Raw genomic sequence first — 16,379 nt, forward strand, 5'->3', positions numbered from 1 at the left:
CTGGACCGGGTGTGTTTACAGCCAATGGAATAGCATTGTGTGCACAGTATGTGTGTGTTTGTGCATAATGGTGTGTCAAAAGGTCTTTTTGGAAGGATTATCCGTATTACAATAAACAGAAGCACATGCACTACCTTGATTTGATGAATCGGAGGGGGATCTTGTAAAGCCCCAGTCACTGTCTCAGGACGAGGTCTTTCTTCAATAAATGACGATTTATACCTCATCCATCATAAGGCAGCCATCGCAGAATCACAAGCGTGCCGCCGCGTTCTTCTAGGGAAAATGTTAAGCGAACGCATAGTTTCGGCGGTCAGAAAGACTCCAGGAGACCCCCTCAAGGTCTGGCATCATGCCCTACCCAGGGTGTGTTTCAGGCCGGTCCAAAACATATCGGACACCTGACATGCATCCTCTGTTTCTCTCTTGGGACAACCTGTAGATGAGATTGTCCTCCCTATACCCTGATCATCACGTGGGTAAGGTTTGACGATTGCCTCCTGGAAGACTATTGAGGTGTGTTTTTTTTGTTTTTGTGTCGTTGGATGAAACACCTAGCGCCTGTAGGAAGAATCCGGTTTAATGTGATAATGATGGTTTTTCCATCGTATTAATTGTTATTAGAATAGGGTGAAAGAGTATTGTCAGACTCGTACTGATGAAATGCTTTCCACAACGCTTTTTCGTAGTTACCCTAGTGACACTTTTTATCGTAAAATATAAAAGCCAAAAAGGATCTGTACTATACTCCCACATGAAAGCCAGGACTGGGTTTAGGCATCAGCCTACTCAACCAAAATGTGTGTTTTTCTGAAGCACCACCATTTTGCTGCTCGATCAATCAGAAGAACACCATGTGTCCGATCTGTTGCCTTTTTTTTCTTTCATTGCATGTCTGAAGGGTTTGGTGTAGTCCAACTGTTAGGGGTCTATTTCTGGTGACACAGTGTACCACACTCGTCTGCCGAAACTATGAACCACTGCCAACCACAGACTCGTTTACAGACTGCACTATTAGATATCCACCAAATACTTTTTCTGTTAATGAAGTGAACCTTTTAAATACTCTTCAATGTTCCATGACGTTTTTTTAATGGTGATACTTTACTTCAAGGGAAAGATAAACGGAGAGATAATTTTTATACTATCGGCGTGTCATCTCCTATTTAGCGTTACGAGTTGCTTTGCAGGGGAAAAAAATAAACAAATGCAAATGCAAGCAATAGTTCATCATTACAAAACGTGCCCTCAAGGCAGGATGTTTAACTGAGACTCCAAATGAACATCCGGCCTCAAATAGACTCATGGCACAGTTCATATATGGTTCATGTTCTCCCCCAGCCCTTCCTCTTACAACACAGACTCACAAGCACCCTTGCTGGAGGAGACCATGTCAGGATTAATATAAATTCTCTGCCTAGAGGGGCCTACAGTACTCCTTCTGTCCGCAGTAATGTCAGGGCTCTCAAAGGACAGAGAGTGTGAGTGGGGCTCCCGTGCTTCACCATACAATCTCCCCCACCACCCCTGCACCCCTGTGAGCCCTTGAGCTGCACTCAAGGTCCAGGCTCGACTCTGGGCCTGCCGCCCAGCATGCTTCAGGGAAGGACCCCGCGTGGCGGGTGTCCCCTGCTCTCGCCTGCACACGCCAAGAGGCCCTGGAAGAGCACAGTTACCGCCATCAACGGCGGGGTCTCGCCGGAGGCAACCCGGCCTCCCTCGCCTCCATCCCTGTTTGCCGCTGATTGGAACACCCGGTCACCCCCACGTCGTTATCGGCGTTGCTTGCAGAGAGGAGAGTGCTCAAAGCGGGAGGTGGGGGTCCTTAAAGACAGGAAGTGGAGACAATCAAAATCGGGACAGGCTCTTTTTTTCTTGCCAGCCGTGAGCTATCTTTCACCATACCTTTCAAACACAATATGCCCTCTCTAAAAATCCAATTCAAATTTCTCCTATAATGAGTGTTCGGGAAGCATGAAGAGTCGGACGAGACGAACAGTAGCTGCCATCCAGGCAGAAAGATGGCCTTAATTTCCAGCCATCGCAGTCGGACGTTTTGGATGACAAGTTCAAAAGGCATGCTGAGACGAAAGGAAATAATTCACATTATAGGTGGAGGTATTCAGAGGGAGTGCAGACACTGAATTAACTTTTGTACAGCTCTTTATAATGGGCAATAAAAAAAGTGAGTGCGTTGGGTTGGAAAATTATATTTGAAATAAGAAATGTAAGAAAAAAAAAGAATTCCGTCTTCTCTTGGAGAGGTTTGTCCCAATATAAATGGCACACATTTAGTTAAGTGGTTCTTCTAAATAATGATAATATTTATAATGGTAATTGAGGGTAAGTTTACAATCACTCCCTATTGCGGAGTTCCCGGTCATATGAATTACCGGGTAAAATGAATACCTTGCACAGCGGGCGAAGAATGTCTACTTGCTACACGATTTCTCAACCGGCAGCTGAAATATTTATACGTTTATGTATATATTTATACACCCACACTACCTATGTCTCTGCATTCCCCATCTACTGTACTTCATATACATATATATATACATATATATATATATATATATATATATATATATATATATATATATATATATCTTTTGTGATTTCCTTAGTTCTGTTGAAATTCCTTATGATTCTCCTCTCGTTCTCATTTCATGACTGTTATTTCTTCTTTTATGCCTTGAAATGATTAGCCTTGAGTAGTGATAAGAAGCCGTTTCTACCTTGATGATTTCAAACCATGACTTTGGACATTTGACTCACATCCTGCCCCAAGAGCTGCCGGTTTGAACTTCACCGTGATCTTCTGTGAACAGAAGGACTCCTCTAGCAGTTGCTCTCTTCTAATTGTTCATGTTTTTCTCACTTTGAATCGGTACTGACCCTGAGAGGAAACACTAACCCTACCACCAAACACTTAAACCTGACCTTGATATGAAACCCTAGAACTTCTTCCAAACCCCCAAACCAAAAGCCAAACCCTAAACCTGACCCTGATAGGAAACTCTAGAATTACTACCTTACCCTAAAATCCTGGAACTAAATCTTACCCTAAAATCTCTTTGTCTCTCTCTCACACTCTCACTCTCCCTCCCTGATTATCGATCCCTGTTCCCATTCACACATGCAGGAAATCTTCCAGAACTTTGCAGGGTGACACTGCATGTGTGAAAGGGGCTGCTGCCTATCCCCCTTCTCGTGACAGACAAACGCAGTAACTAATGGGTGTGTGTGCACCTACTTACGCAACGAAAATAGGTATTTTCTGCAATTACCGACTGGCACATTTTGTTATTTTCTCCCTTTGAGCTTTGAAACCTATTATTTTGTGCAACGCATTTAAGGCGGTCACAACTAATTGATACTCATGGTGTTTTTATATAATCAGCACCATATATAAAAGCGGTAAACAATGTGCGTGACATGCTAAAAAAGCATACAAATGCTTTTTTTTAACACATTTAATCGCAGTATTTTATTTCCTCTTTACAAGCACAGCAGTCCTCTTCATAAGTGCCTTCAGTGATTTCATGGATCATATTATTTTTTATCTGTAACTTCAGCCGCACTAAGTAACTAGTCGATCGGGAAACACATAATAGACCACCCACCTCCTCAAAATAAAATCCCGTGGCATCTGTTCGGACCTCCCTGCCAATTTGTGAGGTGTCAGGGCGCTGATCTTGTCAACTGCCCCTTGGTCTCCACACTGTCCTGCAATTATCCATGTGGCGCACCCCCGTGACACAAAGTCAATAATTCTCTCTGTAGACGGTCAGAAATTCTGCCTGAATATCACACCAACAACAACAGCAACAGCAGCGCCATCTTGTTCTGCTCGTGCGACCCCAATCCCCCCCCCCCCCCTCGTCCCTTGTCAAAGGGGGTCATCATCAAGATGTTTCCAGATTTGCTAGTTGTGGCCAAACATTTCACTCCTCCTGCTAAGTCAGTTATTCCATGTGGAGATTCACATCCCCCCCTCCCTGTAAAGCGATAAGCCATTCATATAATGCCCCCTCCCCCCCCCCCCCCACCACACTACACCCCTCCTCCCCCCTCCAAGGAGTTGCAGACGTGAGTTTATGTTAAGCTAGGAAGCTTGTGTTTATGTAGCAGTGTGCTTTGTTATGTGTGGCCCAATTCGTCATTAACACAATTTGAAGCCTCATTGACCAACCCTTTCATGGCATATTATCGTTGGATATTAGTTTTAAATACATAAGGTCTAATATCGACATGGCTGGGATAAGTGCGCTTTCATTACATATTTTATCGAAGCCTGTTCTTCCCCAGTGCACCACTATAGGGACGGGGGCAGAGGATATTGATATGTTCATTAGCCTCATGGTGATCAAAGCGTAGGATTTATTGTGTTTTTTTTTCCCCTTCTGAGTGAGATGATTAACCAGCCCAACATCGGTCGCAGCGGTGGGCTCCTGCGAAATCTATTTCTTATTTTGCTCTTCCTCCCAGAATCTCATTAGGCCCTTCAGTCAGCGGTCGGCCCGCGCGCCCAAGGCGTGGAGCGGCACTGTTGATATTAATTTAGCCGTGTTTGATACGAATCAGGACAGTTTACGGCCAAGTTTTCACATCGCATGAATCACGGTTGGCGGCAACTCCCGTCACTCCCCCCCCACAACCCCCCCCAACCTCCAAGACGCAAATTAAACTCGCACAGACCGCATCCACCCGGCGAGGGTGTCGTTTGAGTGGATGCAGAAGGGACATGCATTTCAGATCCGACAGATTCGTGTTTTTGCATTGTCCATCACACCGGCTAGGCTCTCTTAACTGTTTGAATTATAAACATCCCCAGCCCCAAAGGCGTCCTCATTGACCAGTGAAGTAATGTGTGTCTGCTATTCTTTGCCCGCCGCTATTTGTGTGCGAGACGAGAAGATGGAGCTCCCGGATTTGAATGTCACCGCTGCAACGGAATAAGATAGATGTCCTCAGCCCTTCATTAATTCTTCCACCGAACCCTCCTCCGGTCGGGCGTCTTTAGTCTGAGGCGTGAGGTAATTAGCGGTGGAAGAAGCACGCAGCCTCTGTTATTTGTACAAGGGATTGTTGTACACCGGTACGTATCTAATTATGTTGTGATGGCGACATCACAAACATCTCCGGCGTGCTTAGCGGCAAACATGCTCGCAAAAAGGCACATTCTGGGGGAAACGGCCTGTCCTACAAACACCTTAGCAGGGGCACTAATGAGAAATAAACCCCTTCGTTCCCCGACCTGGATCAGCGGAACCGAGTGTCGTACCTGTGCAAGGAGATCATCATGTGAAACACTAAAACAGCAGAAAAAAAAGAAGTGCGACTTTAAAATTAAATTAAATTAAAAATCCATGTTTCATGATTCAATTCACGCCTTTATCCCTTAACCTGAACTTACCTCATGACCTCTCACTGGCGCCCTCAGCTCGGCTGCCCAGACACTAAGGATCCTGGGTAGTCCCTTGTCCGACAGAGCGGACACATGGTTTCCCCCCACTCCCCCCCTGTGTTCACCAACTTGGGCTGTGATGTAGAAAAGTTTCCTCTACTACAACCTCGGGGCAAATCCAGTCCATGCATGACATTGTTTTGGAACAACAAACAAATGTGCAGGCAGTGTACACCTATACATATGGGTCCGGGCTTATGTGAGTGTGTGTGTGTGTGTGTGTGTGTTTGTGTTGACTCTGCCTCTGTGTCTCTCTTTCTCCCTCTGTAACAACCTGCTCCAGGCGAAACTGCAGCTAATGAAGCAGCAGGCGGAGGAGACAAGGCAGCGCATTGACGGCCAGAAGGCAGAGGAGCGGCAGCTGCAGAGGACCATAGCCGAGGCTGACGCTGAGGCAGCGCGACAGAAGAAAGAGCTGGACCAGGTAAAGGGGGGAGGGGGGAGAAAAGGGAGGGGAGAGAGGGAAGAGAGAGCTGGACCAGGTAAAGGGGAGTAGAGCTTAGGCCCGAGCCCGTGCCCGTTCTGTCCGAGCCCTGCCCGACCTGACATATTAACTGTAATTATGAGCCCGAGCCCGATTTCAACCCAACCTTTTTCTAATACAGTAACTTTGTACACATTTGTTACTAGGCCTACTCTGCTCAATATATAGGGATAATGTATAGAATGCCGATTGTTACCGGGAACTACTACTTGCCAAAACGAAAAAATTACTTCACATGGCGTGCCTTTTTTACAATTTATTCGTTACCAGCATTCGTAGTGTTGATCAGCATAGATATAGTCTGCCAAAGACGTTGACGTCGCTTAGCAACCGAATACGCTGGGTTGACGAGTTACCGGACTACTACCCATCAGAGCATGTGAGCGGAGCGGAGCGTGGAGCGGGTGGTGGAGCGGAGGGGAAGAAATAGGTTGGAGCGGGTTGGAGCGCAGAGCGGTTTTAAATTCAAAGGCCGGAGCGGGGATTTCACTCCGCTCCAGTCCGCTCCGATTTGAACTGCTTCTAGCGGCTTACATGTAGGTGGTTCACGTAGAACAGAATGGGTTTCAATGGGAGCATCCAAGCAACCTGATTTGATAAAACGCGTCACGTGAGACCCTTCCCCCCCCCCCCCCCCCCCCCCCCCGCAACACTGGCTCGTGTGCCCGCGAGAGTAGCAAGATGGAGTTTGGGAAGTACTTCTACTAAAATTTGAGCGGAGCGTGGAGCGATTTCGCCGGAGCGGCAGGAAATTTAAGATGAGCGCGGACCGGTTTTGAGCGGAGCGCCCTGGCACAACGGTGAGCGGCAGAGCGAATGAGCGGACATCCTCCTGAGCGGGGAGCGGGAATTGCGCGGCGCTCCGCTCCGCTCACATGCTCTGCTACCCATGCAAGTGAACGGAGCGTTCCATGGAATTGAGAAGACCTGTGTAATAAAGGCCTATAATATTTCTGTTTATGACATCGATTTCTCCTCAGATTAGGCCAATAAAGCAATGATAACAAAAAGAAAAAAACACTAGATCAAAGGCCTGGCCCGACCCGGCCCGAGGATAGTGGCGGGTAATATCGGCGGGTCGGGTCGGCCTCGGCCTCGGGCAGAGAATCGAAACACTAAAGGGGAGTAGGGGGGAGATAAGGGAGGGGAGAGAGAGAGATCCTGGACAAGGTTAAAAGAGGGGAGGAGAGAGAGAGAGAGAGAGAGAGAGAGAGAGAGAGAGAGAGAGAGAGAGAGAGAGAGAGAGAGAGAGAGAGAGAGAGAGAGAGAGAGAGAGAGAGAGAGAGAGAGAGAGAGAGAGAGAGAGAGAGAGAGAGAGAGAGAGAGAGAGAGAGAGAGCCTGGACCAGTTGAAGAGAGAGAACCTGGACCAGGTATAGACAGAGAACCTGGACCAGGTATAGACAGAGAACCTGGACCAGGTATAGAGTCAGGTCAATGGGGGAGAATGGGCGCTAAGAAAGGGAAGGTCAAAAGTGTGGACAGACAAAGAAAGAGAGAGGAGGGTAAGGAGGAGAAAGCGTGAGAGTGGGAGAACCAGAAAATCAGGGGGGAGACGAGGAGGCGCAGAGGGGGGGGGGGTGTTGTGAAAGAGGCCTTTCCTTGCTTCAGTGAGCTAACTGGCTGTCCTGATCGCTGTGGGGAGGATGAAAGAGAGCAGTCTGGGCGCGCTCCAAGCTCATTAAACACAGAGCCACCGTCTCCTCTCTGAAGCCCCGGAGCCTTTTAGCGGCCCCGCCACCCCGAGCCAAGGAAGAGGCAGCTGTCCGAAAAGAGGCAGCGAACCTCAACACCCCCCTGTCCCGACCGCGTTTGATATGCACAGCGCTGCCGCCGGCAGGTGAGGGTGGGGTTGATGACAAGTTGATAAGCCCAAAGGGTGGGATAGTGTGTGTGTGTGTGTGTGTGTGTGTGTGTGTGTGTGTGTGTGTGTGTGTGTGTGTGTGTGTGTGTGTGTGTGTGTGTGTGTGTGTGCAGGCCTTGGTGCGTCTGTCTTTGGGTTTGAATGTGTCGGTTCCTCTTAACACAAGAGGAACCGACACAAGATCTCACACACACACACACACACACACACACACACACACACACACACACACACACACACACACACACACACACACACACACACACACACACACAATGTGTCTGTCTTTTTGTGTGTGTGTGTGTGTGAGTGCGCATGCGGTTGTGCATCCGCATAACCGGCGTAACCTTGTGTGTCTGTGGGCGTCTGTGGGCTTTTATCGCTGTGCTAGAGGATGGGACGTAAGCCAATGAAAGTGTGATTTTTTGATGGCGATAAACATAATTGTGTTTATGAGGCTTTCCCTTCTCAGCCTGCTTAGTGCCCAATCTGTTTATCAGGGCTCAACGACTCTTGACCAACCAGCGAGAGAGATGGCTGAACACTCCAAGACATACTGCAAATTACACATGCATGCATAATATATATAGAAGATAGCGAGAGAGAGAGAGCAGGACAGAGAGAGAGAAAAAGGGCATCAAACTGTGAGGGTTTGGGGAGGCTAATGCATTTGAATCCCAATGAGAGCCAGTGTACTATAAATGCATCGACTCAGAGTGCTGTAAGACACTTCAGCGCCTCATTCAACCAAATGGCCTATCTTTCATTAGACAAGGGTGTCAAGCAAAATATGTGATTATTAAAGTTAGTTATGAAAAAGGTTGCAAGCCAAATTAAGCTTTGAGAGGTCAAAAGAAAAGATATGCACTTGATGCAATAACTTATTTGGTTTCCATGGGTAAGACTCTGTAGACGACCTCGACAATTTGTTTACTTTAAACTCTTGAACTTTTTTAGTTTGTTACTCTCTCTGTCTTTACTGTTTACTGCATCTTATCTGAACCAAGGGTCTAAAAGGTTAATTTCTACCCTTTCCCTGGTGATGAGACAGCATCCACACATGAAACTAGCATCCTTATCCCTTTCCGTTTGGAGTTTATATTTTCTCCCCGTGCTCATGTTGGTTTCCTCCCACGCCAAAAAGACGTCCTTGTTAGGTTTAATATTTCGCCCTGGAGTTGGTCCCTGGGCGCTGCACTGTGGCTGCCCACTGCTCCCAGTGCTGCCAGTGATAGGTTAAACGCTCCCAGTACTACTAGTGATGGGTTTAATGCTCCCAGTACTGCCAGTCATGGGTTAAATGCTCCCAGTGCTGCCAGTAATGGGTTAAATGCTCCCATGGCTCCCAGTGACGGGTTGAATACCGAGCCTTACCGGGATAAAAATAAGTATTATTAAATGAAAAAAGGGCCAACATTTTTTTAGAGCACCCTTACCAGACATGAGCCACTGACATCTCCCCCCCCACCCCACCCCACCCCCCCCCCCCCCCCTCCCCCCCTCCCCCCCCAGGTATACAGCGAGCTGGAGATCCTCGGCTCACAGATGCTGTGCCGCAACGACCAGCTACGGCTGCTCCACCTGGAGCTCAAGACCAAGGACTGCCTCCTCGCCAAGACGGACTTCCAGTACAGCCAGCGGCTGGAGGACATCCGCCTGCTGAAGCTGGACATGCGCAACCTGAGCCGGGAGAAGAGCATCCAGAGCCGGCTGGCCTCCAACGCCAAGGACCTCAGGTGAGGGTTTGAGTAAGGCTAATGGCTAAGACTCGCATAGAGATATACTGTATACTCACTAGATATTGCATTCGGCTTCTAAGCATGCATCAACAATGCCGCCATCTTGCCGCGGGGTAACAACCCACCTGAATGAATAAACGTTGATGAGACAGAGGTCCTTTCTCCCTCAAAATCACTCAAATTTGCCTTATTTTTATGCAATCTTCAAGCAAGCTGGTTTCTGACATTCGTCAGACGTTTCTTGATAGTAAAAAAATAAAGTCTATACTATCTTTTGAAATTATTATGATCATTACCAGGAACACCAGAAGCCAACCTGATTGAAAAATTGCTTAAAAACAAGGCGATTTAGAGCAATTTTGAGTGTAAAGGGACCTTCGCCCATCGACGTGTCCACAGGTGGGTGGACACCCCGGGGCAAGATGACGGCCGTATCGATGCATACGTTCCAATGAACAGCTCACTTCAGGCAGTGTCTAGTCAGTATATACAGTATATATCTATGACAGACTCGTATCGCGCTGTTTAAAAGTGACCTATTATACCACCAGGTGTGAGTGTTGTTAGCATTACAAGCCGCTTTGAAAATCGGCCTCTTCTGACATCACAAGTGGGCGTGTCCACCTGGATGTGTGCTGGATAGATGAGCAACGTTTGCTACAGTCCACTGGGTTGGCTGGTAGACCGATCTATCCAGCACACATCTAGGTGGACGCGCCCACTTGTGATGTCAGAAGAGGCAGATTTTCAAAACGGATTGTAATGTCTAATCACACTCACACCTGGGGGTATAATCTGTCAACTTTAAAGATGCTTTATATACAGTGGGGTAAAACAAGTGGTAAACTTTAATAAAGACAGATATAGGTAAGTAGGTATTAAAAACATAGGTGGGGGAGGGGGACGAGTTTGGAAAAGCATTTCTGTAGTTGGGTTTTGAGGGCCTTTTTAATTGATGACAGTGTGGGGGCATTTTGATATGATATGGTAATGAGTTCCACAGAGAGGGGGCAGAGAGAGAGAGAGAGCTCTGTGACTGGAGGGAGGGAAACATCCTTTGTCACATCCTTGTATCAATGTGTTTCTCATGCCATTATGTCAGTAATAACGTGCGCATTATGTGTCATCATACAAGTAGCGGGCTGTGTCCCACAACGTTTGCACTGGACGACGGATAGGGAGGTCAAAAATGAATGCATCACACAGAGATAATCAGAGGCTGTGAATGCACAAGAAAAAGGGGAATATTCTGCAGTTTTTACTTATTCAACCAGGCAAGTTGTTAAGAACTAATTATGACTTACAATGGCGGCATGTCAGGTGTAAAAAGGGGGTGTGACGGCTTGACAGTATAAGTGTTGGCGTGACAGGAAAAGAAAAAAAGGATAAAACATTGATCTGGAAGTGGTGGGACAAGCCTGTGGGACAGACATTTGCAACAGCCGTGTGGGACAGACTTGTGAGACTGGCAGTTAAGCGGAGCACAGAGCCAGGGTTAAACGAGTCGTCGACGGCCCACCAAACTGTCTGAAGAGGTAGTTCTCCACAGGCATACATGGATCACGGACTGCAAGAGATGTGCTCCCAGCTGGAGATTAACATGAATTCCTGTTCTACACATAAAGCAGTAGATAAATTGTTTCATATAGCCTATCTTCACCCTTACCTAAAATGTGTTCTGACCGTGACATCGCAGTAAGTGGGCACAACTTCGGTGACGTAGCCCTCTATTCTTGAATCGTCCGAATTCCTTGTCTGCAGTATACTTTCTACGAGATCGAAAATCTCTAGACCTTCTTCTGTAAACTCGTCAATTATCACGGAGGCTGCAGCTATTACAATGGCCTTTCTTGTCGCCATTTGTTTGTTAACAGTTTGTTTACAATTGAAAACTAACGTTTAGAACGTTGTCTAAAAATCGTTCAAATCGTATTGTTTAAAGTCAACTCGCTCGCTGCGAACATTCGCCTATGTTCGCCGATTCTGAACGAGCCTCTTGAATCCTGAAAGGGCAGACAAACATCTTGTGGCTGATCTGAATTCCCATACAAACCAGTGCCATTGCTCGTGTTTTAGGGTTATGCCCAGTAGCAGAGGCCTTTGCTGCTGCTTAACCTTCCGGAGCCTTCCCCGGTCCCCAGTCGCCTCAATAATTAACCAATGAGCCCGCATTATGCACTTGTATTCCGGGAGGGCTTTTCATTCTGCAATTATTTCATTATTATAGTTGAAGGGAAAGATCTTATCTCTGGGCTGCTCATGGCAGATGCTCAGGGGAGATAACATGATCGCGCTCCCTTGCTGTATAATGCATCCCTTTTACAGACAAACACATTTCATCCACATCGCACACAAAGCATAACGCAAAACGACCGCGCTAGGAGACATGAACAAAGAACGCATGTCACTTTGTACCAGGGGGGGATGAGATTATGCCATATGATTCCTAATGAATCGTGTCTTTTTATTTTTTATATTCTTCATTTAATTCTTTGCGTTTGTAGCACCACACGTTATGAATAAAACAGTTATCTTCCAATAACGGGAGACCCCGGAGTGGTCTATTCCGCTTAGACCAGTTACCAACCATAAGATATTAGTTACTCTCATCTTCAGTGTTATCGTCGCTTGGAGCATATTGTTTTGCATTGTCAAGGCAACGTCAGGTCGGTTGTGTTTTCGCCCGTAGTTTTGTAATATTGGGTTGGTAGCTCATCGTTTCCGACCTGTCGAAGGCAGAGGTGTTCGTTTATTGAAAAAGAAGACACGGTCTTGGGATCAGTATCGGCCAATCAGGATTAAGTATCAACAAGGCTGTGGTATGAACCCAAATTACTAAAATAGAGATACCTAAAGTGGCTGGATAATAATAAGTACTGGTGTGAGCTGATGCAGTATGTTACCATGGAAAAGCAGCAAATTTTTGAATCAGTGATGGATTCTGCGTAGCGCTTAGCTGTTTGCCACAACAAATAGGGGATGCTTATCCTCACGGGCCCTTCAGTGCAGGCTCGCGGGCAGCGCGCCAACAGGCTTTGAACGGGATTGTCACGGCTCCATGTTAGTTTGGAGTTGGTCCAGAGTTTAATAAGCAGGAAGTTCTTTTTGAAATCCTGTCTTAAAGTACGTATAAAGTCAACGCTTCAGGCTTTGTTCATATCCCTGGCATCGGATTTGGTGTATAGCACTCGCGTCATACAGGACACTATTTAATTCGCTCCATAATGAGTGGAATAAGCTACATTCCGTAGCACTGTCTTGTGGCTTCCATCTTCCTGCATGTCTTCCTCCTTGCTCCGTCCGAGAGAGCTTCATTACAACGGTACGCGGCTAAACGGGGCCATGTGGACACCACGTGACACCAGGAAGACCATTCAGACAAGCTGGCTCTGAGGAGTATACCCCTGCTCGTCTCCCCGGCCGTGATCTCGAGCCGCACTTTGATAACTCGGATGACAGAAGCAGCTCCCTCTCTCTCTCTCCCCTCTCATGTGTCCGAGTGGACACATTGCGGCTCTGTTCCCGCTGTCCCGAGACGCCGCCGCCGCCGCCGCCGCCTTCCTGAACCCATATGGCTCTCTAACTCTGGATGTACACTGGAGAGGAGTGGAGCCTCGCTGTGCTATTCACAGCCACGGGCTCATTAGGTGCTAAGCCTTCCCTACGACTTCCCCCTCTGCCCGAGATCAAATGCTGCAGACGGACAGATGGATTCTTAGCTACCCCCCCCCCCCCCCCCAACAAACACACACACACACGTGCGCGTGCTTACACACGTGCAAGCACACACGCACACAAAAACACACATACACACACTTGTACACTTATACACATAAACACATACAGTGGCACACAGACTAACACATATAAACACAAACAGTGGCACACAGACTCACACCTATAACCACACACAGTGGCACACAGACTCACACGCACACGTACACATCTAACTTGTAACAAAAGCCCTTTTACATCTATTAGATATACAAAGTCACACAGGGACACAAACACACACAGACACACACACACACACACACACACACACTCACTTGCGGCCATACAAACAGGGGGATTATGCATTTTAGACATGGCCATTTTTCAATCCATAATTATCATATTAGCCTATGACTCCTTTCCACATTACCTAATGGCCCCATCCTTGACTGGCCCAGTCTATGTTCACTGCAAGCTTTTGCTAATCTCTGTGTAGCATCATGTCTGCTGCCATTAATAAATACTGTTGGCTAGTGTTGTTTAGTGGTTAGTGTATCTCAGCCCCCACGCTGTCCGTCTCACTCACTCTCGCTCTCTCTCTCACATCATCGCTCTCTGTTTTTGTTTTGTTTGCATCTTCGTGTGTGCCGGTGTGTCTTCATTTGGGTGTGTGCTTGTGTGTTTTGAAGATACCCAAAAAAACATGCAGATCTCTTACAGGGATCAGCCACCCGATGTGGATTAGAAATCGAACTAGTGCACTCATCCTCGTCCCATCTCGTCTCATTGGGATTGCCCTGTTGGGGCTTCTGATGTCCCTCATGTGGAGAGACGATGAACGCTGCTCTGAGATTTTTCTTCCGTTTGTCATTGCCATTGTTATTATTTCCTTCAGCTTCACACATACACGTAATTCGATCCACAACACACCCACTCAGATGGGCATACGCCCACGCACACGCACGCACTTATGTAGAATGGAGTGCCAAAAGGATCAAAACTACACATCTCGGACACGTTTGTTCACTAAAATCCACGTAAGATACGGCGTTTAAGGTTTAATAATACCGTCCTTAACACTGTTGTGTTACGCAGGCATAAAAAACAGCGTTTTGGTCGACGCTTTTAACGCATTGAATAGCGCATTAAATAGCATGTTCAATAGCCCATTTTCTGTCCAATTAGTTCATAATCACTGACTGCGAGAATCAAGAGGAGGAGCTAATTTGACCTCTATCAAAAATGTCCTACTAAATTTCTTAAATAGCGTTAATAAAGCTTTCCAAAACGCTGCCTTTTACACCATTGTAGAGTTGAGGCAAAGCAGCCTAGAAGACAGCTTTTTTTAACCACTAAAACCGCGCATTTATCATGGATTTTTCTTTAATTAGAAAACATCTGCACTGAGACGTAATATTGACCATTTTGGCCTTCCATACACATATGGAAGAAAGCACAAACGTACACACACACAAACACACACACACACACACACACACACACACACACACACACACACACACACACACACACACACAACCCCACCCACACAACCCCACACACACAACCCCACACACACAACCCCACACACAACCCAGGTTAGTATGTGAGAGCTTGTGCACACAAATAATCAATATTGATGCATAGAAATGGCGGGGGTTGAATAAAGCAGTGACGAGGCGGCGCTTGGTCCAAGGTGTTGATTAAACTCGGAGGCACAGGGGGAAGCCGTTCTGTGTCTGCCCGCACCAGCCAGAGTGAATCAATCAAAGTCACATGCCACCCACATGCACATGCATGCCCGCAAACGCACGCACACACTACAGACACAAACTGCACACACATGCAAAACTACACAAATGCACACACGCACACACACACGCGCACAAAAAAGCAATGCAGCCCATATCAGCATCAGGTCTTTCAATCCACGTCAGTCACAGTTAATGCAAATGTCCCTGAGTATGCCAAGGGAAAAGGCATAATTAGGTTTTAGCTTTTTTCCTTGTGTATCTCCCTGACAGGAGCACACACACCTGGTATGTCCTCCTCTGCAGAGAAGGTCAGGAGGAAAGCTCTACTTTTTCTCCCCATGAATGCGTCCCTTCGTCCTCTACAACCGTGGACGTTTATTCTCTGGTGTGCGATGGGCACTAAGACCCACGGTTCAGACTGTTGGCAGTTTCCCTTCTCCAGCCATGTGGACTTAGACATGCATGGCTTCAACTCTGAGAGGAGCATATGCCACTGCTTCTGTCTTCCACTTGTCACCATGACTATTGCCTTCATGGGTCAGCAGTCATCTCGACACGGTCCCACTGTGCTTCCTGCGTTCCAAAAACCTGTCTTCCAGCCATGCATCAATGGACGCAATGGAGTTCTGACTAATTTGTCAATTATCCTTCACCATTGTGTTTAGAGATGTGTATTTTTATTGCTGAACCGGCCTTGTTATGCACACTCGACTAGAGCACAAAGACGCAAACAATGCGAAAGCTCATTTAGAAGATCCTTTGTTGTAAACAAGCTAATGGCCATATCTTGCATTCATATCTCTCTCTCTCCCTCTCTCTTTCTTTCTTCTTAGCTCCCTCTCTCTCCATCTCTTCTCTCTCTCTCTCTCTCTCTCTCTCTCTCTCTCTCTCTCTCTCTCTCTCTCTCTCTCTCTCTCTCTCTCTCTCTCTCTCTCTCTCCCTCTCCCTCTGTCTCTCTCTCTCTCTCTCTCTCTCTCTCTCTCTCTCTCTCTCTCTCTCTCTCTCTCTCTCTCTCTCTCTCTCTCTCTCTCTCTCTCTCTCTCTCTCTCTCTCTGGCTAATGAGCAGTCACATTATGGCTATTTTTCTCCTGGTAAAAAATAACCTCATTGCCTCAGTGGATAGGAATTTTCTTGTCTGGTTTTCCACTTAATTGGTTAGCAGACGGCCAGTCTGACGCCTTACCTTTGAATCCTGGGCGTCAAAGGAGGCTCGTTGGCTAGCGGCGCTCACTCATATAAATGGGATGAAATGCGTTCGACATGTGTTTTTAGCATTCTGGGATGATAAGGGTTCAGTCGGATGAGCACGGTCTTGATGCATCGATTCCCTCAAAAACGGTTCCCTCAACCTGTC

The 16,379-nt window shown here is 47.0% G+C and overlaps 1 protein-coding gene across 1 annotated transcript in view; it reads left to right on the forward strand.

Moving 5' to 3' along the window:
* cfap58 (cilia and flagella associated protein 58) overlaps positions 1–16,379 on the forward strand; it is a 67,443-nt gene that overhangs the window by 18,163 nt on the left and 32,901 nt on the right. The window contains exons 12-13 of the mRNA XM_030352602.1: positions 5,754–5,894; positions 9,330–9,553. Coding sequence (XP_030208462.1) covers positions 5,754–5,894; positions 9,330–9,553 — 365 coding nt within the window. The remainder of the gene's footprint in view (positions 1–5,753; positions 5,895–9,329; positions 9,554–16,379) is intronic.

Source organism: Gadus morhua, chromosome 3, assembly GCF_902167405.1.
Source record: "Gadus morhua chromosome 3, gadMor3.0, whole genome shotgun sequence".
Classification (NCBI taxonomy): Eukaryota; Metazoa; Chordata; class Actinopteri; order Gadiformes; family Gadidae; genus Gadus; species Gadus morhua.